Source organism: Trichomycterus rosablanca, chromosome 19, assembly GCF_030014385.1.
Source record: "Trichomycterus rosablanca isolate fTriRos1 chromosome 19, fTriRos1.hap1, whole genome shotgun sequence".
In the NCBI taxonomy this organism is placed as follows: Eukaryota; Metazoa; Chordata; class Actinopteri; order Siluriformes; family Trichomycteridae; genus Trichomycterus; species Trichomycterus rosablanca.
This window is the reverse complement of record NC_086006.1, coordinates 18,250,943-18,274,207: the sequence shown is the minus strand read 5'-3', so window position 1 is coordinate 18,274,207 and position 23,265 is coordinate 18,250,943. Positions and strand designations below refer to the sequence as shown.

The following is a 23,265-nucleotide window of genomic DNA, read 5'->3' as shown; positions in this document are numbered from 1 at the left end:
AAATAAGGACTCCACTTGCCGTAGATATTGGCAGAGGATGTGGGTTACACAATCATGCCCACTTACTTTGCCATTATGGCCTGGAGGGGCATGGTTGCACAGATGACTGTTAGTGGCATTTTCTTTAATTGGGCAGTCTCCGCGCCTCATCAGCATTAATTGAATGTAGCTGCGGGAGCCCTTTAAATACTGGATCGCCTCACAGCAAAAAAGGTCCTGGGTTTCCCCAGGTGGGACGGTCCAGGTCCCTGAGCTGCATAAACACCACACATGAAGTTAATACAGCTAAACACAGATACATGTAGAGCTTTTGGAGTGGATTTGATGGTTATTTCACACGAATGGATGTTCGTGTCATGGAACTTCACAATCATGCCCACTTGATTTGCCATTATGGCCTGGAGGGGCATGGTTGCACAGATGACTGTTAGTGGCATTTTCTTTAATTGGGCAGTCTCCGCGCCTCATCAGCATTCATTTGATGTAGCTGGGGGAGCCCTTTAAATATTGGATTTGCTGACCTCTTTGTTACAGGCTGTTTGTATGGTTTTCTTTCTTGAAGAAAAGCTACAGTGAGAAATTGGTGCCATGCCCAAAGTGTATTCGTACTTTGTGCCCAGTGTTTAGTAGGTGCGTAAATATGAATGCTGAATATATTTAAATTGTGCTAAGACTATAAAGTGCTGTAGCAATTAGTACTCCATGTATTCTACATAATTCAATCATACATTTAACCTCAGCATGTCCACAGCATCCTTCAGCTGAGTTTGGAGCTTAATTACTCGCTCTAATATAAAGCTGCAGGCCATTTCAGTGATTAATGCACGCTCGGTTCACTCATTTATGTTCCTTTACTGCGAGGCAGGACAGATTTGCTGACTTTTTAGTGCGGCTGTGATTAAGTCGACACCGGCAACTGCAATAGTTTACGATGATTATGCAATCTGTCAACGGTAAAGATTTCCATCATTTTAAATGGTTAAAATATATCTGAAAACGATCAATAAAAAAGCCCAAACTGTAGTAAGTAGTCAGTAAGTGATCTATTTATTATGTTGTTTCTTTACGTCAGCAGTTTTTCAGCCATTGGAGATTTATTGGTTTTCAGTTGTGCCCTCATTTATCCTCTGATAAGGGTACAATCCTTTTCGTCCTCTATGATTTCCTCCACTCGCTGTCTCTGTAAAACAATACATAGAATTAAAGCATGGTAATGGTGGCCTAATTAATATTATATTGTATTAATTATGACAAATACAGTAAAATATCTAAAGAACAAAATGAAAGATAATCTAAAAACACAAAGGTGAACTGGCTTGTTAAGATTTTTCCTGAGAGTGGAATAGACTTATCCCAAAAAGCCCTTTACTTGACTTCTTTAATAAATAATAGCATTTTATTCCACAGTGATTTTGGGAGGAAAACAAGGGATGCTGTCGTTGCCACTAAACCAAAATTATACAGTGGGCATTTTATCAGTTCCACTTTGTAGTTCTACAATTACTGACTGTAGTCCATCTGTTTCTCTACATACCTTTTTAACCTGCTTTCACCCTGTTCTTCAATAGTAAGGACCCCCACAGAACCACCACAGAGCAGGTATTATTTAGGTGGTGGATCATTCTCAGCACTGCAGTGACACTGACACGGTGGTGGTGTGTTAGTGTGTGTTGTGCTGGTATGAGTGGATCAGACACATAAATGCTGCTGGAGTTTTTAAACACTGTCTCTCACTGTCACTGCTGGACTGAGAATAGTCCACCAACCAAAAATATCCAGCCAACAGCGCCCTGTGGGCAGCGTCCTGTGACCACTGGTGAAGGTCTAGAAGATGACCAACTCAAACAGCAGCAATAGGTGACCGATCGTCTCTGACCTCACATCTACAAAGTGGACCAACTAGGTAGGAGTGTCTAATAGAGTGGACAGTGAGTGGACACGATATTTAAAAACTCCAGCAGTGCTGCTGTGTCTGATCCACTTATACCAGCACAACACACACTAACACACCACCACTGTGTCAGTGTCACTGCAGTGCTGAGAATGATCCACCACCTAAATAATACCTGCTCTGTAGTGGTCCTGTGGGGGTCCTGACCATTTAAGAACAGGGTAAAAGGAGGCTAAAAGGTATGTAGAGAAACAGATGGACTACAGTCAGTAATTGTAGAACTACAAAGTGCTTCTATATGGTAAGTGGAGCTGATAAAATGGACAGTGAGTTTAGTTTTTAATGTTATGGCTGATCAGTGTATATACACTAGATCTGCACTAGATCTGAACCCCATATAAGACACAGAACACTAAATAAACTCAACACACTAATCCCTACATATACAGGAAGATAAATAAACCCACTCCCACTCTTACTCTCCAAAGACAGAACCTACATTCAGCCTTAAAACAGCCTCTGCAGGTAGCAGGGCATTAAAAATTACTCAAAATATGCCATCATTTATTTTCTTTGTTTCCTTGATGCATCATTCAACTGACAGACTATTTAAAATCTAGCTTTTCAGAAAAGCTTCTTTTTTTAATGTTTAAGGTTGGTGTTTTGTTATTTGTCAGCTGTCTGTTCATATACATGAGGTCCTTTAGGGTTTATAAATTCTGTAAATATTTAGAACTATATCAGAAGCTCATTTAAATATCTAGTCTATTTAACTACAGCAAAGGGCAAGATACCTGTAGGGGGTCTAGGCTGTCTTGAACAATCCTCCTTCTATCCACTGCCAGTAGCAGCTCTAGACGCATAGCACTCTGTGCACTGGACTGGCACGAAATCATTAAGTTAATTTCCTGTGCCTGGCAGTTTGCAAAACACAAAACTGGGTGTTAAACAAGGTGTTATGCTGGTGCATTGCTTTAAAGATTTACTCAAATGCTAAGTCATGTGTGGCCGATCCTGCTGCCGGCAATCTGCACTGAGGTTCTGTAAGTTCCAGCTACAGTCATTGGAACAATTTGGACACCCCTGCACCTCTTTCAGAAATTAACAATAACAGAAGCTTTTGTCGTCACATGTTTATTTCTTTTGTTTGTATTGGAGCAAAACCAAAAAGCTAAGAAAGAAGTCCCTAATATTGGGTAGCACACCCTTCATTATATCAGGCCCTTCATTGCGCTCCAGAATTCTTCATAATCAAGAAATCCAGTGCCCAAAGCAACCCCAAAACATCAGTGAACCTCCACCATGTTCCATACAGACTATGTTTCTTTTCATTTAGTCTTATATAAATGGTACAATGATATGCTTTAGTTGATAGTTCTACTTTGGGCTCATTTGTCCACAGACGAATTGTGGCTTTCTCAATGAAGTTCTGGTAAACTCCAGTTGCGCGTCCAATTGCTCGATTGCGTCATGCTTCCTCTCCACCAATGCCGATCCCCACTCTGATTGAGGAGAACGAAGCTAACCCACGCCCCCTGCGACACGTGGGCAGCAGCCGTATGCATTTTGCCACCTACACTCTGACGAGTGCAATGCGGATCAGCACTGTGTACGGAGAGACACACCCTGACAGCACTCTTTTCCCGTCTCTGTGCAGGCGCCATCAATCAGCCAGCAGAGGTCGTAATTGCATTAGTTAAAAGAGAGTCCCTATTCGGCTTAATATCCCATGCCTATCTGAATAACAGGCCAATCATTGTTCATGTGGCTGCTCAGCCCAGCCGAGATTCGAGATCCCAGCTCTGGTGTTCCAGTGTGTGTCCTTACACAGCATTGATAACGCCACCTCACACAGTCTAGTCTTTCCCACCCAGCAGACTGGAAGGCAATTTTGTCTGCTGCCCCCAACCTTTTTTGCACCACGGACCGGTTTCATATAAGATGTAATTTCACAGACCGGCAAGGGGTGGGAGGATTTAAAATAGAATAACTGTATTACTCACAAATGAGTTTACTTAAAAATTAGTGTTTTCATTGCTGATGTAGCGATCTCTAATTATTTATTTTTTCTGTGGACAGTATAGTGGACAGTGAGTGTAGAAACAAGGAGGTGGTTTTAATGTTATGTCTGATAGGTGTATATTGCTCCTTTATAACCAGCTGAATCTGGGATCTTTGCTGTTACAACACAAAAATTACACCAAATGTAATCTGGGCAAGCCCTTTGGGCAGGTAGTGCTCCTGAACTCTATAATTATGTTACCCTATTAGATAAGGCCTTCAGGGGCACAAGCTAATAACTAACTTCCCAGGAATCAATGCGATAAGGGAGTAGATGTTCTAAAGGCAACAGAGAATTGTTGAGGGTTGTGGAAGTACATAAAAGCGTGTTTAATACAGCCAGAAGGCTCCCTGCAAACTTTTAGAGTATGTCTGTGGGAATATGTGTCCATTTAGTCAAAAGAGCAGTTGTATGGCTGGGCACTGATGTTGGTCAAGAAAGCTTCAATTGATGTTCCAGTTAATTCCAAAGCTGTTCAGCTGAGTTTCAGCCACTTGCTTTTCTTCAAATCAAGCTTTTCTTCATGTCTTTATAGACCTTGCTTTGTGCAAAGGAGTACAGTCATGCTGGAACAGGAAAGGCACTTCCCTAAACTGTTGCTGCAGAGTTTGAAGGGTATTATTTCCTTAATATAATTGATCTATTACACATGGCAATGGTGGGGCTTGAACCAGCAACACACTGATTAGTCCAGTATCTTAACCACTAGGCTACAACTGCCCTTATAAGAAGTGGTTGATTGACTGTGTGTGCATCTGAGTGTGTGTCAGGCAAATATACTCTCCCCAGACACAATTAGGGTCCCCAGTAGTGGAAGACTAATTGGCTGCGCTAAATTGGGAGAAAAGGGAGAAACTGTATAAATATACACCAGTCAGGCATAACATTAAAACCATCTCCTTGTTTTTACACTGTACATTTCATCAGCTCCACTTACCATATAGAAGCACTTTGTAATTCTACAATTACTGACTGTAGTCCATCTGTTTCTCTACATGCTTTGTTAGCCCCCTTTCATGCTGTTCTTCAATGGTCAGGACCCCCACAGGACCACTACAGAGCAGGTATTATTTAGGTAATGGATGATTCTCAGCACTGCACTGACACGGACATGGTGGTGGTGTGTTAGTGTGTGTTGTGCTGGTATGAGTGGATCAGACACAGCAGCGCTACTGGAATTTTTAAACACCTCATTGTCCCTGCTGGACTGAGAATAGTCCACCAACCAAAAATATCCAGCCAACAGCGTCCTGTGACCCCTGATGAAGATCTAGAAGATGACCAACTCAAACAGCAGCAATAGATGAGCGATCGTCTCTGACTTTACATCTACAAGGTGAACCAACTTGGTAGGAGTGTCTAATAGAGTGGACAGTGAGTGGACACAGTATTTAAAAACTCCAGCAACGCTGCTGTGTCTGATCCACTTATACCAGCACAACACACACTAACACACCACCACCAGTGTCAGTGTCACTGCAGTGCTGAGAATCATCCACCACCTAAATAATACCTGCTCTGTGGGGGTCCTGGGCATTGAAGAACAGCATGAAAGGGGGCTAACAAAGCATGCAGAGAAACAGATGGACTACAGTCAATAATTGTAGAACTACAAAGTGTTTCTATATGGTAGATGGTGCTGATAAAATGGACAGTGAGTGTAGAAACAAGGTGGGGACTCAGAGTACTTATTATTCTAAGTCTGAAGAACTGCTGGTGGCTACTGGAGCTGTGCTGGTGCATAACTAAGCAAAGATTAAGCATAAAACAGAGAAAAAAGCGAGAACAAAGTGAGCCTCCTGACAAAATAAAGCTTAGCGCTCATGTAAACGGAGAGACATGCGCCGGCTAGCCGACCTTTACTGAACTACTGGTCTTGGTTCGCTTCTAATGGGAATTGTAAACAATCGGACTGGACTTTTGGTTTTCCAGATTTTGTCTGTTAAATCCGAAATTTGTTAAATGGAGGTTCCACTGAATTTGCTGCCTGTGTATAGATGTTATACTGGAATGCCCACAACCATTAAGCATCTATGACCTTTTATACTACATTACTTTTTTGTGATAAAATACCTGTACCTTTAGGTTTTCATACTGCTGTCTTCTTTGCTGGATCCTATTCCTCGCCTCAGCAGCTTGTAATTGGCCTATAAGCTCGTGTCGTAATTTTGAATCCAGTGCTTTTATAGGTTTCCGCTTTTTCTCCTGAGCCTGACGAGTGACAGCGCGTTGGTGGGCCGCCGCTATACCAGCTTGTACCTCCTTTGAGGGCTCAGCATAAGCCAGGTGTCGAGCTTTTTGCTGAGGGCACATCCTCTTCAGTTCAGGCTTCTTTTGTGTTTCTGGATGTTCTGCCATCCAAACACTTCTAGGTTGTCCTTTGTAAAGGAAAAAAATAAAGCTTAGGTTATTCAGAATTCCAAACAAGATTTTTATATGCAAAATTTCATGTAAAACAATAAATTCAAGCAAACAGTGCTTCCAGATACATGCATTTACTGCTATAAATTCCCACAAGGTGTAGGCGGGTCAGTGAATAATTAAGTATATGGCACCCCACATGTGTGAAAATATTTTTTGGCAACTTTTACTTCAAGCATTTTTGTGAAAAAGAGCTATTATGAAATCCTGATTCATTTGACCACATTTCCACTGTGTGATGGTCCATCCTAGATGCCACAGAGCCCAGAGAAGTCGATGTTGCTTCTGGACATGGTTAACACAAGGCTTCTTTTTTGGTTTAATGATATTATGCACTGTGTAGGGAGAAATATGCACATCCCTTCCAATCTTTCTTTGAGGTACATTGTTTTTAAACACTTCAATCATTTTCTCACGCATTTTTGTGACAAAGAGCTATTCTGATTCATCTGACCACAATACATGTTTCCACTGTGTGATGGTCCATCCTGGATGCCTCCAAGACCAGAGAAGTCGACGCCGCTTCTGAACATGGTTAACGCAAGGCTTCTTTTTTGTAACTCTGTATTGTAGTGCAAGTAATCCCTCGCCCATGTGGTTATATCAGCTATTGTTGAGTGGCGGTTCTTGATGCAGTGCCGTCTGAGGGATCGAAGATCACAAGCGTTCAGCGTAAGCTTGCGCTCTTGGCCTTTACGCACTGAAATTCCTTCTGATTCCTTGGATTGTTTAATGATATTATGCACTGTAGATGGAGAAATATGCAAATCCCTTCCAAATTTCTTTTGAGGTACATTGTTTTTAAACATTTCAATCATTTTCTCACGCATTTTTGTGACAAAGAGCTATTCTGATTCATCTGACCACAATACACGTTTCCACTGTGTGATGGTCCATTCTAGATGCCTCCAAGCCCAGAGAAGTCAATGCCGCTTCTGGACATGGTTAACACAAGGCTTCTATTTTGTACAGTAAGGTTGTAAGTGGCGTTTGTGCATGTAACTCTGTATTGTAGTGCTTGACAAAGGTTTGCCAAAGTAAACAGTCATGCTGGAACAGGAAAGGAGGTTCCCTAAACTGTTGCTGCAAGGTTAGTGCATATCATTTTCTTTATATAATTAATTCTAATAATACACCTGTTGGCAATTGTTGTGGCTGAAACACATGGAAATGAATTAATTTAATAATAATTATTATTATATAATGTATAATTAAAAAAATATAAGGGGTGTCCCAATACTTTTGCTAATAGTGGCATTTTTTAATGTCTTTAATTGTTTACACTATTTCTGCACACATCACCTCATTTTAGTTTCTTATGCTCAGTTTATTTAGTACAATAGAGTGCCGGCTGGACGGCAGCCAGAGATGCTTGTAAGCCTCTGATTTTGTAAAAGAACTAGGTCTAAGTTGTATTATATAACCACTTACTGCATGTTCCTTTGGTCTCAGATTGATGGAATGCACCAGGAATATTGATTTACTCTGCAACAATGGATAAAAGCTGGCAGCTGTGAATATTTCCACTGATCTTATATTCAGTGTAATCTTTCTAAATTAAATTAGTTCTTCAGTCCCACATGCTAACCTGAGTGACACTGTCACCTTCCAGCAAGAAGGTCCCAGCAAGTTTCCCTCACCTTCCAGAAGAATGAATTTGCTCCTTGAATTAAGTGAGTCAGTTAATTGTTGAGTATGTTGTGCATCACATTTAATCTATTTCAAAGCAAATTGCTTGAAATTCTCTTTGACACTGCAGGTACCTCCTACCTTCCAATACCTGCCTTAGTACATGATTCTATGAGCAAATAAATGGGTGTATGATGCCTACGATGTACTGCCGTTCTGTCCAAAGTGTACTTACGCCTTGTAATCAGTTTATATACTTAGAAGAGTATATATAGGGTAAAGCCAATGGGACAAGTAAGGTTTTGCATCATTGGCTCTATAAATATTAGCAGCCAATCACCAACATGTTATTACATGATATCACATTTCAAAGGCAGATCAAAGATTTAAAAAAAAATCACAGGTCCCAGGACATGTTGATTTGTTCTTAATGGTAATAAGAGTACTTCTACTTATAGAAATGAGTGTATAACACCATAAAACACCTTTTTATAGGAAAGAATTTTCAGTGGTTAACTCATGTATTAGATAAAATGGGACTCTTTTCTAAAGTAAATCGGCATGTTTTAGGCTACTATGTTACTATGTTATTGTGTGCCACACTGTCATATTACAGACATTCTGTTTGGCTCTATCTATTACCAACAAAAATCAAACCTAGTAGCTTGAGTTATGCAGTTAGTATGTTTCTAGTATTAAAGTAACACTAGGCTACATTAATGACATAATGCAGGGGTGCCCAATACGTCGATCGCGATCAACCAGTCGATCGGGCCTCATTCAAACAGTTCAACATGATTGACATGAAATGTGGCCACTGTTTCTTTAATTTGCTGTTTGTTGCCATAGCTACACCTCAGCCCGCCTTAAGCACCGCTAATCTAGAAAGTTTTCATTCACCAGTAGACAGTTTGTGCCATTTTTGCATTTTTTCTTTTGTCCCCAAATAAGGTGCAGAGAGAGCGCAGAGCTGAGAAAATGAAAAAAATCTATAGACCACTGAAGTCGTGCGTCATTCTGTAGTCCCCGTTATGCCCATATTTGGAGACCCGGGTCTAACTCAGATCTCCTATGGGAAATTTGAACGGGGTTTTCAAAAAATCGACTCTAACGCATCCTGTGCTAAATAAACATGTTCAGAACCCTATACGTTTTGTCCTGTGTACATTTTTCTTCTGTACATCACTGGATCCTCTGAATTACGAGGTTGTTAAAGGGTCGTAATACTAATAATGCTACACGTAAGCTAATGCTACTGCGCATTAATTAGACGTCACTGAACTACACCAATCGAATTGACTGAAAGAGCGGCCCGCGTTTGTTGAGTACAACCAAAAGCATAACACCCAACCATCCTCGCTTTCTACTTTAATGTAGCTAGCTACTAAAAATATCAACCAAAACTTGTGAATATCACACCACAGTTACACTGGTGAATCGCGCTGCTTCGTGCGGTTATTTAAGAGGCTTATAAAAGAAAAAAAAAAGAAAACATTAAGAGGCTTCCAGTTTAGTGATGTCAATTCAGTGCGCAGTAGCATTAGCTTACATGTAGCAATATTCATATTTTGACTCTTTAACGACTTCATAATTCAGAGGATCCAGTGATAATAGACAGAAGAATCTCCATAAAACAAAACGTAACAGCTTTGGAAAATTTTTTATGACTACAGGATGCGAGAGAGGCAATTTTGTAAATCTCCATTCATATTTCCCATTCAAAATTTCTCTTAGACCCGGGTTACCAAATATGGGCATAACAACATGGCGTGGCCTACAAAATGACGACACGACTTCAGTGGTCTATTACATTCGTTGTTGTATAATTACTCCTGCCAGCAGATGTCACTGTGTATCAGACAGCGGGGACAGTGAGTGAGAGAGAAGAAGGAATTCGGCTCAGTAAAGTATTCTTTCTTTTGTGCAATTACACCTACAAAAAACAACACTATTGAAATAAAGAAGAAAATAATAGAGAAATATGAGTGTAATTGTTGTTTCTGCTAGATACATTTTATAAAAAAAAGAAGGAAATGTATTATGGTGTGTAGTAAAGCACATGTACTGTACTGAAATGTGATGTGTGTGTTTTTTATGTACAGTACAGTACTACTGTGTGTTGTTTATTATTGTTTATTACAGGAATGTCTATTCTATTATTTAAGATTTAAGAGAAAATATACTAGTATTTATAACAAAAAAGACCATTTAAGACATTAGGAAGGTTAGGTAAGGAGGGGGGGTTTGGGAGGTCTGGCACAGATTATTTCTATTTACATTATTTCTTATGGGAAAAAGCAGGTTTAACTAATAAACATTCTGACTTAAGAACAACTGCTGTCAGGCTATATAACCAGCACTGCCCCAAACGCAGATAATCACCATCACAATAATTTCACATTGTTTATAATATTCTCTGTGCAATAACTTCTTAAAATATGTGCAATACCTACTGTACCTTGTGCAATAGTTCTTAACAAATGTGCAATTATTTGGTTAACTTTCCTTAAAAAGACTTTTCTACTTTTTAATATATGTGTATCTTATCTTATCTTAAACACCCCCGGAACCAATTACATTTACATTTTACATTTTCAGCATTTAGCAGACACTTTTATCCAAAGCGACTTACACAATGAGCAATTGAGGGTTAAGGGCCTTGCTCAGGGACCCAACAGTGGCAACTTGGTGGTGTCGGGGCTTGAACCGGCAACCTTCTGTTTACTAGTCCAGTACCTTAACCATTAAGCTATCACTGGCCAATTAATTTATCAATTAAATTCGTAAGTCAAGGGTCTACTGTATATAGGATTATACAGTATAAATGTATTTATATAATTAATTAATAGACCTGTTGGCAATTGTTGTGGCTGAAACACATGGAAATGAATTAATTTAATTATTATTATTTTTATTATTATTATTATATAATGTATAACTAAAAAGTTATACAGTTAGTCCTCATGAGTCCTTTCTGTGTGGAGTTTGCATGTTCTCCCAGTGTCTAAGTGACCACAGTGAGGTGAATTGGAGATACAGAATTGTTCATGACTGTGTTTGACATTAAAACTTGAACTACCTGTTGTCATGAATGTAACCAAAGTGTGTAAAACACGACGTTAAAATCCTAGTAAAACAAATGAATACACTGTGTGTGTGTGTGTGTGTGTGTGTGTGTGTGTGTGTGTGTGTGTGTGTAATATATTCATGACAGCGCACTGGCTATGAAACGCATTACCATTATGTCGATTATTGTTGCCCCCCACCTTCTACATAATAATGCATGTTATCCCTGCACAGTTTAAAGCGAATATGATATTTAATATGATATTTAACACTGTGCTGTATTATTATGTATCTTACCGGTGTGATATTCAGTCAGTTACAGTGCAGGTAGTTGCTCCTCACACCTGTTTTATTTACTCGTGTTGCTATAGCAACATAATGAAGCGAAAATAATCACCTTAGCGTCTTACTAACACACAGTATATCTACTGCAATATTATGTCCATCCACTGTGCTTTACATTTACTACCTTTTCTCCTATTAATGTATCTTATTAATAAAAATGTACACCTTTTTCCAAAAGAAGTACTATTACTTAAAGCAAGTTACAAGACGTGATGCCAATCCATAACTTAAGGGAGAACGGGGTTGGTTTGCAACTGGACCGTTAAAAGTGATATTTATGTATTACGTTGGGGTACATGGGTGCTGCACAGCAACATGGTTCCTGGAGACTAGGGTTTGATCCTGATCTTAGCACATTGTCACATTGTCTGAGTTGTGCATGTTCTCCACATGTCTGTATGTTTTATTTGGTGTAAAAAGTCTGGCTGCTCTAAACTGAAATGAAATAGTTTAATTATGTAGGTATGTTTCTACGTTAAAACAAACACGAACATACTGTATATATATATTGTGGCGCCGGCGAGCAGGAAGGCGAGCGTCGGGACCTCGAGTGAGCTGCCCTTGGCAGATCTCTCAGTGGTTTAGGACGTACACTCATTCATGCACACATACATCCATACAACAGACAAACATATAAGCTACCTATCCAGCTCTCACCGCAGCCACCCAGTCTCCCACACTGGGATACACGCTGACGGTAAGCCTGGATACCACGGCTCCTCCCACTGACGCTACATAGCCCCCTCCCTAAAGGTCAACCGTCCCGGTGACCTACTCACCAGCGACCACTGGGTGGCTCCATGTCCGGACCTCACCCCATTACACTGCCGAGCCGCTGTTTCAACACCCCTGCTGCACCTGGCTTTCCATGCCCTCGCAACAACCCCGGGGCCAGCGCACTCAGACAGATCGGGCATATTGGCCCACCGAACCACCAAAGCCACCCAGACATCACAATCCCACTTCTGACACCAATGTGGCGCCGGCGAGCAGGAAGGCGAGCGTCGGGACCTCGAGTGAGCTGCCCTTGGCAGATCTCTCAGTGGTTTAGGACGTACACTCATTCATGCACACATACATCCATACAACAGACAAACATATAAGCTACCTATCCAGCTCTCACCGCAGCCACCCAGTCTCCCACACTGGGATACACGCTGACGGTAAGCCTGGATACCACGGCTCCTCCCACTGACGCTACAATATATATATATACAGTATATACAGTGTATCACAAAAGTGAGTACACCCCTTACATTTCTGCAAATATTTCATTATATCTTTTCATGGGACAACACTATAGACATGAAACTTGGATATAACTTAGAGTAGTCAGTGTACAACTTGTATAGCAGTGTAGATTTACTGTCTTCTGAAAATAACTCAACACACAGCCATTAATGTCTAAATAGCTGGCAACATAAGTGAGTACACCCCACAGTGAATATGTCCAAATTGTGCCCAAATGTGTCGTTGTCCCTCCCTGGTGTCATGTGTCAAGGTCCCAGGTGTAAATGGGGAGCAGGGCTGTTAAATTTGGTGTTTTGGGTACAATTCTCTCATACTGGCCACTGGATATTCAACATGGCACCTCATGGCAAAGAACTCTCTGAGGATGTGAGAAATAGAATTGTTGCTCTCCACAAAGATGGCCTGGGCTATAAGAAGATTGCTAACACCCTGAAACTGAGCTACAGCATGGTGGCCACGGTCATACAGCAGTTTTCCAGGACAGGTTCCACTCGGAACAGGCTTCGCCAGGGTCGACCAAAGAAGTTGAGTCCACGTGTTCGGCATCATATCCAGAGGTTGGCTTTAAAAAATAGCCACATGAGTGCTGCCAGCATTGCTGCAGAGGTTGAAGACGTGGGAGGTCAGCCTGTCAGTGCTCAGACCATACGCCGCACACTGCATCAACTTGGTCTGCATGGTCGTCATCCCAGAAGGAAGCTGACGCACAAGAAAGTCCGCAAACAGTTTGCTGAAGACAAGCAGTCCAAGAACATGGATTACTGGAATGCCCTGTGGTCTGACGAGACCAAGATAAACTTGTTTGGCTCAGATGGTGTCCAGCATGTGTGGCGGTGCCCTGGTGAGAAGTACCAAGACAACTGTATCTTGCCTACAGTCAAGCATGGTGGTGGTAGCATCATGGTCTTGGGCTGCATGAGTGTTGCTGGCACTGGGGAGCTGCAGTTCATTGAGGGAAACATGAATTCCAACATGTACTGTGACATTCTGAAACAGAGCATGATCCCCTCCCTTCGAAAACTGGGCCTCATGGCAGTTTTCCAACAGGATAACGACCCCAAACACAACCTCCAAGATGACAACTGCCTTGCTGAGGAAGCTGAAGGTAAAGGTGATGGACTAAACCCAATTGAGCACCTGTGGCGCATCCTCAAGTGGAAGGTGGAGGAGTTCAAGGTGTCTAACATCCACCAGCTCTGTGATGTCATCATGGAGGAGTGGAAGAGGATTCCAGTAGCAACCTGTGCAGCTGTGGTGAATTCCATGCCCAGGAGGGTTAAGGCAGTGCTGGATAATAATGGTGGTCACACAAAATATTGACACTTTGGGCACAATTTGGACATGTTCACTGTGGGGTGTACTTACTTATGTTGCCAGCCATTTAGACATTAATGGCTGTGTTTTGAGTTATTTTCAGAAGACAGTAAATCTACACTGCTATACAAGTTGTACACTGACTACTCTAAGTTATATCCAAGTTTCATGTCTATAGTGTTGTCCCATGAAAAGATATAATGAAATATTTGCAGAAATGTGAGGGGTGTACTCACTTTTGTGATACACTGTATATATATATATATATATATATATATATATATATTGTTAGGATTTTCGGAACATAAAAAACGTAAATTCAATATGGGAAGTTTTACGGCATTTTCCCACGTGGCGAAATAAAATGTTTTTTATTATTTTTTTGAATGGAAGATTTTTTTTACTTTTTTTAAATGCCATGTGTTATGTTAATAAAAAATGAAATATAACACACAAGCATTTAGAAATTAAAATTGGACGTTTTATAAAATGCAATAAAAAAAAGAATCTGTGATTTGTCAATTTTCTTGAACCTTTTTGTAACTGATAAATGTACAAACATAAGATTTTCACTGTTTCCACTGATCACCTTCATTGTATTTTTTTTTAAATATAAACACATTTAGAATTTGATTTCTGCAACACACTCCAATGCAAGACTGCAAATAATTTAGTACTTTACCTTATGCTGTTCATGATATTGTGAAAAGAATACATATATACTGTATATATACAGTGGGGTCAAAAAGTATTTAGTCAGCCACTGATTGTGCAAGTTCTCCTACTTAGAAAGATGAGAGAGGTCTGTAATTTTCATCATAGGTACATTTCAACTATGAGAGACAAAATGAGAAAAAAAAATCCAGGAAATCACATTGTAGGATTTTTAAAGAATTTATTTGTAAATTATGGTGGAAAATAAGTATTTGGTCAATAACAGAAGTTCAACTCAATACTTTGTAACATAACCTTTGTTGGCAATGACAGAGGCCAAATGTTTCCTGTAAGTCTTCACCAGGTTTGCACACACTGTAACTGGTATTTTGGCCCATTCCTCCATGCAGATCTCCTCTAGAGCAGTGATGTTTTGGCGCTGTCGCTGGGCAACACGGACTGCACAAATTTTCTATGGGGTTGAGGTCTGGAGACTGGCTAGGCCACTCCAGGACCTGAAATGCTTTTTACGGAGCCACTCCTTCGTTGCCCGAGCGGTGTGTTTGGGATCATTGTCATGCTGGAAGACCCAGCCACGTTCCATCTTCAATGCTCTCACTGATGGAAGGAGGTTTTGGCTTAAAATCTCACGATACATGGCCCCGTTCATTCTTCCCTTAACACGGATCAGTCGTCCTGTCCCCTTTGCAGAAAAACAGCCCCAAAGCATGATGTTTCCAACCCCCTGCTTCACAGTAGGTATGGTGTTCTTGGGTTTTTCTTCTTCCTCCAAACACGACGAGTTGAGTTTTTACCAAAAAGTTCCATTTTGGTTTCATCTGACCACATGATATTCTCCCAATCCTCTTCTGGATCATCCATATGCTCTCTGGCAAACTTCAGACGGGCCTGGACATGTACTGGCTTAAGCAGGGGGACACGCCTGGCACTGCAGGATTTGAGTCCCTCTTGGCGTAGTGTGTTACTGATGGTAGCCTTTGTACTTTGGTCCCAGCTCTCTGCAGGTCATTCATCAGGTCCCTCTGTGTAGTTCTGGGATTTTTGCTCACCGTTCTCATAATCATTTTGACCCCACGGGATGAGATCTTGACCCCAAGGAAGATTATCAATGGTCTTGTATGTCTTTCATTTTCTTACAATTGCTCCCACAGTTGATTTATTCACACCAACCTGCTTGCCTATTGTAGATTCACTCTTCCCAGCCTGGTGCAGGTCTACAATTTTCCTCCTGGTGTCCTTCGACAGCTCTTTGGTCTTGGCCATGGTTGACTGTTTGAGACTGTGGACAGGTGTCTTTTATACAGATAACGAGGTCAAACAGGTGCCATTAATACAGGTAACGAGTGGAGGACAGAAGAGCTTCTTAAAGAAGAAGTTACAGGTCTGTGAGAGCCAGAAATCTTGCTTGTTTGTTATTGACCAAATACTTATTTTCCACCATAATTTACAAATAAATTCTTTAAAAATCCTACAATGTGATTTCCTGGATTTTTTTCCCTCATTTTGTCTCTCATAGTTGAAGTGTACCTATGATGAAAATTACAGACCTCTCTCATCTTTCTAAGTAGGAGAACTTGCACAATCAGTGGCTGACTAAATATATATATCTGGCCTTTTTTTCCCACCCTTGTAATTCCCACGAGCTATTTTCCCACGAGCAGGGGCGATACGTTTCCTTACGCCTTGCCAACACCACAATATATACATACATAAACACACGCACACATAGATATATATATATTTTTTGGTTTATTATTCATTTCATTTCAAAGTAACCATGCACAGGTGCTTTGTTCAGTGCTTGGCTTGAGCGGTGCGATAACACATCATCAAAGTGCACATATGAGACAAATCTGCATTTGTGTGGAACAACAGTCAAATCCACTCTGAAAACATTCGCATGCATCTGTGTTTAGCTGAATTTTTCTCCTGTTTTACTTTTAAACTTGTGTTTAAAATTCCTTGCTTGTTGTTTTAGTACAATAAATCAAGTTTCGTGCACTGCCATTATTGCCATAGGCAATAAAAAAAGCTGTGCGCCTTTACTAAACAGAATACGGTATTATAAGATCAAGCATCTCCACGATTAAGAAGTATAAGGAAAAAATAAAGAAGTAAAGATAAAGTGCAGGTTTTATTGCATTTAACTTAATTGTATTGTATTTCAGTGTTTTTAATATTATATTTGTGTTATTTTCAATGTATTAGTGTCAAAAACAACCCCATTATTTTACATTGGCCTAAAATATATGCAGTTCCACAGGACCATCCAAGCAATTTAGTGATTCAGTACAGACAAACCCTTCCACAATTAAACCCCAAACTCCAAGAACAAGGTTCAAATCACACATGGAGTCTTCCTTGAGTCCTGGGTGGAGGATCGAGTCGAGCGAGACTGGTAAGACTGCGAAGGTTTATTGACAGAAAAATATATTGATAAAATTCACAATATGCCACAATATAATCCTAGTACTGTATGTTATTATATAAAAATGGCTGGTGTTTTTTTTATATATAATAAAATAAGCCTTCCATGCAATTTAACATTCAGTGCTGTTTCCTTTATCACTGGAAGACGTACAGCCAGGAAACTGATGCTCTGCATTCTTACCTGGTATTGTTTGTATTGATTTTGGATGCATCTTACCATATCTCAAATGGGAAACATAGACATCACTTTAATGGAACTAAAATACAGCTTTCCATGTGTGGTTCTGCCTTAAGTGTACAGTTCTTAAATTACATCTTATCGAGCCAGCTTTTTGATGATGGATTAAACCTGCATTTTGAGTTAATCATGCTGGTGGCTCACCATCAAATCCTTTTAATCGTAACGGCTTTACTTAATCCTCAGTTTAAATGATGGCCAATTGGCAGCTACTGAATGAAAATTGAATACAATGTGTGAAAACTAAGTCAATAGTGTCATTTTTCTTGTACAACCCCAAATCAGAAAACGCTGGGACAGTAGGGGACACTGGCTGATACAATGGCTGATTGTATACCTCCTTCAGACACACAAGTCTCAGCTCGCATCTCAGCATGTCTGCGCGATAACTCACAATGGATGTCAGCCCATCTAAAACTCAATCCAGGCAAGACAGAGCTGTTACTTATTCCTGGAGATCAATCCCCAACCCAGGACCTAGTCAACTCTCTTGATGTGATGACTCCCAGATCAGACCATCTGATAATGTAGGAAGCCTTGGTGTCGTCCTGGTTAACCAGCTGACCTTCTCTGTTCATGTAATATCCTCCTCTACAACATCAAGAAGATTCGGCCATTTCTCTCCATGGAAGCCACTCAGATTCTTGTCCAGCCACTTGTAATCTCACGGTTGGACTACTGCAACTCCCTCCTGGCAGGTGCTCCTATGTCCACTATTAAACCCTTGCAGCTCATTCAAAATGCAGCTGCTCGCCTGGTTTTTAACCAATCTAAATAAACACTGCCACATCACCCCACTGCTGTGTTCTCTTCACTGGCTTCCTGTAGCTGCACACAGTCAGTTTAAAACACTGATGCTCACGTACAAAGCCAAAAATGGACCAGGTCCAAGCTACCTTCGCAGTCTTATCAGACCCCGCTCTGTACCACGCAACCTCCGAGCCACCAGTCTCGCTCGACTCGATCCTCCACCCAGGACTCAGGGAAGACAAGCATCAAGGCTCTTCTCTGTACTGGCACCCAAGTGGGGGAACGAACTTCCTCTGTCTGTGCGAACATCTAAGTCTCTTGCTGTCTTTAAAAGACGATTAAAAACCCACCTCTTTACTAAGCACTTAAGCTGACTTGTGCTTGCTTACTTACTAACACTCTTATTCATTTCTTGAAAAAAAAATCTTTGGTTCTAACAGTAAATGTAAATGTATACCTGTTAGTAATAGGTCTGGCTTAAACACCTGAACTCATTACATTGAAGTAAACTGGCTGATACAATGGCTGATTGTATACCTGTTAGTAATAGGTCTGGCTCCAACATCTGAACTCATTACATAGAAGTATGTCCACATACTTTTGGTCATACACTGTAAAAAACAGCAGCTATAAAACTCACCTATAAAACCCAATAAAGAGCTAAAAAATAAGTAAAGTAAAGGTCAAAAATGACTTGATCATGACAGTCCATTTGCTCTGTGTTTTATGTAATCATGGTAAACCTTGAAAGTTTTTAAGGTCCAGCGTGCGGTTTAAAGTCCAGAAGGACAAGTTATTGGTCTTGTTATGCCGTTTTCAACAGTTATTCCGTACTTGTCTTCTTTTCAAGTCTTTCAGAAAATAAAGTAACCTTCAGTATAATCTAACAAACTCAGAGGATTACTTTGAACAACTTGGTGAACTTTAAAGAATAACACACTGTTATGTGTCGGTCCCGACTGCTAGTAAGAGAAATTTAACCCCTTGTGTTCTTTTGGCACTGACTTTACTGGTTCGTTCTTTAGGGTCCCAGAGACATTTACATTTTCGGCATTTAGCAGACGCTCTTATCCAGAGTGACTTACAGAAGTGCTTCCATAGTGAACATTACCCTACTCTAGTTTAAGTAAACAACAGTCCAAGAATACAAATACATGTCAGCTTAGGTGCTTACTAAATAGGTGGGTTTTTAATCATCTTTTGAAGACTGACCAAACATCTAAATCTCTCACAGACAAGGGAAGCTCGTTCCACCACTTGGGTGCAAGTACAGAAAAGAGCCTTGATGCTGTTTTTTCCTCGAGTCCTGGGTGGAGGATCAAGACAAGCAAGACTAGAGGCTCGGAGGTTGCATGGTACAGAGCGGGGTTTTATTAGACCTCGAAGGTAGCGTCTGTCTACTTACCATATACAGTGCCTTGCAAAAGTATTCAGCCCCCTTGAACTTTTCAACCTTTTGCCACATTTCAGGCTTTAAACATAAAGATATGAAATTGTAATTTTTTGTGAAGAATCAATAACAAGTGGGACACAATCGTGAAGTGGAACGAAATTTATTGGATATTTTAAACTTTTTTTTAGAAATAAAAAACCTGAAAAGTGGGGCGTGCAATATTATTCAGCCCCTTTACTTTCAGTGCAGCAAACTCACTCCAGAAGTTCAGTGAGGATCTCTGAATGATCCAATGTTGACCTAAATGACTGATGGTGATAAATAGAATCCACCTGTGTGTAATCAAGTCTCCGTATAAATGCACCTGCTCTGTGATAGTCTCAGAGTTCTGTTTAAAGCGCAGAGAGCATCATGAAGACCAAGAAACACACCAGGCAGGTCCGAGATACTGTTGTGGAGAAGTTTAAAGCCGGATTTGGATACAAAAAGATTTCCCAAGCTTTAAACATCTCAAGGAGCACTGTGCAAGCGATCATATTGAAATGAAGGGAGTATCAGACCACTGCAAATCTACCAAGACCCGGCCGTCCCTCTAAACTTTCAGCTCAAACAAGGAGAAGACTGATCAGAGATGCAGCCAAGAGGCCCATGATCACTCTGAATGAACTGCAGAGATCTACAGCTGAGGTGGGAGAATCTGTCCATAGGACAACAATCAGTCGTACACTGCACAAATCTGGCCTTTATGGAAGAGTGGCAAGAAGAAAGCCATTTCTCAAAGATATCTATAAAAAGTCACCTGGGAGACACACCAAGCATGTGGAAGAAGGTGCTCTGGTCAGATGAAACCAAAATCGAACTTTTTGGCCACAACGCAAAACGTTATGTTTGGCATAAAAGCAACACAGCTCATCACCCTGAACACACCATCCCCACTGTCAAACATGGTGGTGGCAGCATCATGGTTTGGGCCTGCTTTTCTTCAGCAGGGACAGGGAAGATGGTTAAAATTGATGGGAAGATGGATGGAGCCAAATACAGGACCATTCTGGAAGAAAACCTGTTGCAGTCTGCAAAAGACCTGAGACTGGGACGGAGATTTATCTTCCAACAAGACAATGATCCAAAACATAAAGCAAAATCTACAATGGAATGGTTCACAAATAAACGTATCCAGGTGTTAGAATGGCCAAGTCAAAGTCCAGACCTGAATCCCATCGAGAATCTGTGGAAAGAGCTGAAAACTGCTGTTCACAAACGCTCTCCATCCAACCTCACTGAGCTCGAGCTGTTTTGCAAGGAAGAATGGGCAAAAATTTCAGTATCTCAATGTGCAAAACTAATAGAGACATACCCCAAGCGACTTGCAGCTGTAATCGCAGCAAAAGGTGGCGCTACAAAGTATTAACGCAAGGGGGCTGAATAATATTGCACGCCCCACTTTTCAGTTTTTTATTTCTAAAAAAAGTTTAAAATATCCAATAAATTTCGTTCCACTTCACGATTGTGTCCCGCTTGTTGTTGATTCTTCACAAAAAATTACAATTTCATATCGTTATGTTTGAAGCCTGAAATGTGCCAAAAGGTTGAAAAGTTCAAGGGGGCTGAATACTTTTGCAAGGCACTGTAGAAGCACTTTGTAGTTCTACAATAGTAGAACTGATAGTAGCCCACTTTTATGCTGTTCTTCAATGGTCAGGACTCTCCCAGGACCACTACAGAGCAGGTATTATTTGGGTGGTGGGTCATTCTCAGCACTGCAGTGACACCGACATGGTGGTGGTGTGTTAGTGTGTGTTGTGCTGGTATGATTGGATAAGACACAGCAATGCTGATGGAGTTTTTAAACACCTCACTGTCACTGCTGGACTGAGAATAGTCCACCAACCAAAAATATCCATCCAAAAGCGCCCCGTGGGCAGCGTCCTGTGACCACTGATGAAGGTCTAGAAGATGACCAACTCAAACAGCAGCAATAGATGTGCAGATGAGTTGTTCAGTTTCCTTCTATTTCCAACAAACATACAGAGTTGTAGCCGCTCAGGTGGTGCAGCGGTAAAAAGACACGCTGCACCCAGGGCTGGATTCTGAGTACGTAGTGTGGTGGAAAAAGAACCCTTTTAATCAATACCTGGAAGACTGGATTATAAGTAGAAAAAGAGTTTTAATCTTATCTGCAGACAAGGATCACACTGACAAGCCTTCATGTAGAAACCTCAGCAGTGCAATCCTGAACAAAGGAACAGTCTTTCTTATATACATGGTGGCAATGCCCTTATTGCTGTGTGGGAAAGTTCACACATTAGCAGATGTTTCTTAGGTGGGGAGGAGGAACTGTTTGAACCTAGCGGAAACAGGATTCGTAAGTCTCTTGATTGCAGGCAACAGTCTTTTGTTATGTATGGCAATTGTTGAAAGATAGGATCTGGACGTCATCACAGGATCTGGGAGTAGGAGCAAACCATGCACCTTTTGTTATGTGTATTAATTAACATTTTCCTTAACAGTAGTATCGAATACAGCTCTGCTTCACCGGTTCAAAGCTGAGTGGCTGTATGGGCAACGATTGGCCGGTTGCTCAGTTGGGGGTGGGACAAAGAACCGGATGTGGGTCTCTCTCTGTCAGAATGCGATTATGACCTCTGCCGGCTGATTAGAGGCGCCTGCACAAGAGATGAGGAAGAGTGCCCTTGGGGTGTGTCTCTCCGCATGCAACGCTAGGTGGTGCCAAACTCATCAATGTGTGGGTGGCAAAAATGCATCCGGCTGCTGCTCATGTTTCGGAGGGGATATGGGTTGGCTTCGATCTCCTCGGTCAGGGCAGGGTTCGGCATAGAATAAAAATAAAAATCCTTGAAACAGCCTTTGGTAACAGTTTGTAGACGTCAATCATTAACTTCAGTTTGTAGTCCACACCAGTGGTCCACAAAAATAAAACAAAAATCATCTCAGACATCCTGGAAAAAACTGTCTGAAACAATTAATCAATATGTGTCTCATCCATCCAGTGCACAAATATTGACTGTTGCAGAGACATTGTTGGATTGTTATAGATGGCTTCAGGATATTAAACAGAAAATAGATATATATGGATCAAAAGTAAGAATCAGCTGCTTGAAACTTGCAAGGCACTTACAGTATAAATTCCTCAAAAAGCTAGCAGTAAAGTATATGGAAAAGTTCATAAGAAATAAGACATTTCCTGCCATTACATGAAGATGAACAAAAAAATAGAGATTGCTCTTGTCCTTAACACAGAACAAATTTAAGATGAATTGGAACATCTATTGCAAGCCTCTTCTTCTCAGGCCAATGTCACTGCCTGACCTTACACATGCTCTATTGACTGTAGTCCATCTGTTCCTCTACATACTTTGTTAGCCCCCTTTCATGCTGTTCTTCAATGGTCAGGACCCCCACAGGACCACTACAGAGCAGGTATTATTTAGGTGGTGGATCATTCTCAGCACTGCAGTGACACTGACAAGGTGGTGGTGTGTTAGTGTGTGTTGTGCTCGTATGAGTGGATAAGACACAGCAATGCTGCTGGAGTTTTTAAACACCTCACTATCACTGCCGGACTGAGAATAGTCCACCAACCAAAAATATATCCAATCAACAGCGCCCCGTGGGCAGCGTCCTGTGACCGCTGATGAAGGTCTAGAAGATGACCAACTCAAACAGCAATAGATCTCTGACTTTACATCTACAAGGTGGCCCAACTAGGCAGGAGTGTCTAATAGAGTGGACAGTGAGTGGACACGGTATTTAAGAACTCCAGCAGCGCTGCTGTGTCTGAT

At 41.0% G+C, this 23,265-nt stretch overlaps 1 protein-coding gene across 1 annotated transcript; it reads right to left on the bottom strand.

The window, feature by feature from the left end:
• Positions 1–1,024: 1,024 nt before the first annotated feature.
• LOC134333657 (protein LKAAEAR1-like) lies at positions 1,025–11,461 on the bottom strand. The gene is made up of 4 exons (XM_063015762.1): positions 11,367–11,461; positions 6,033–6,331; positions 2,686–2,805; positions 1,025–1,180 (listed from the first exon to the last, which is right to left on the bottom strand). Exons 2-4 carry the CDS (start codon positions 6,309–6,311, stop codon positions 1,121–1,123), a joined length of 459 nt encoding a protein of 152 aa, XP_062871832.1. The 5' UTR covers positions 6,312–6,331; positions 11,367–11,461; the 3' UTR covers positions 1,025–1,120.
• Positions 11,462–23,265: the final 11,804 nt, after the last annotated feature.

Excerpts from the sequence above, each read along its gene's own strand:
- LOC134333657 (XM_063015762.1), bottom strand. The coding sequence starts at position 6,311 with ATGGCAGAACATCCAGAAACACAAAAGAAGCCTGAACTGAAGAGGATG. Across the intron at positions 2,806-6,032 it reads AGCAGTATGAAAACCTAAAG|GCACAGGAAATTAACTTAAT; the intron begins GTACAGGTATTT and ends GCAAACTGCCAG. Across the intron at positions 1,181-2,685 it reads ACAGCCTAGACCCCCTACAG|AGACAGCGAGTGGAGGAAAT; the intron begins GTATCTTGCCCT and ends ATTGTTTTACAG.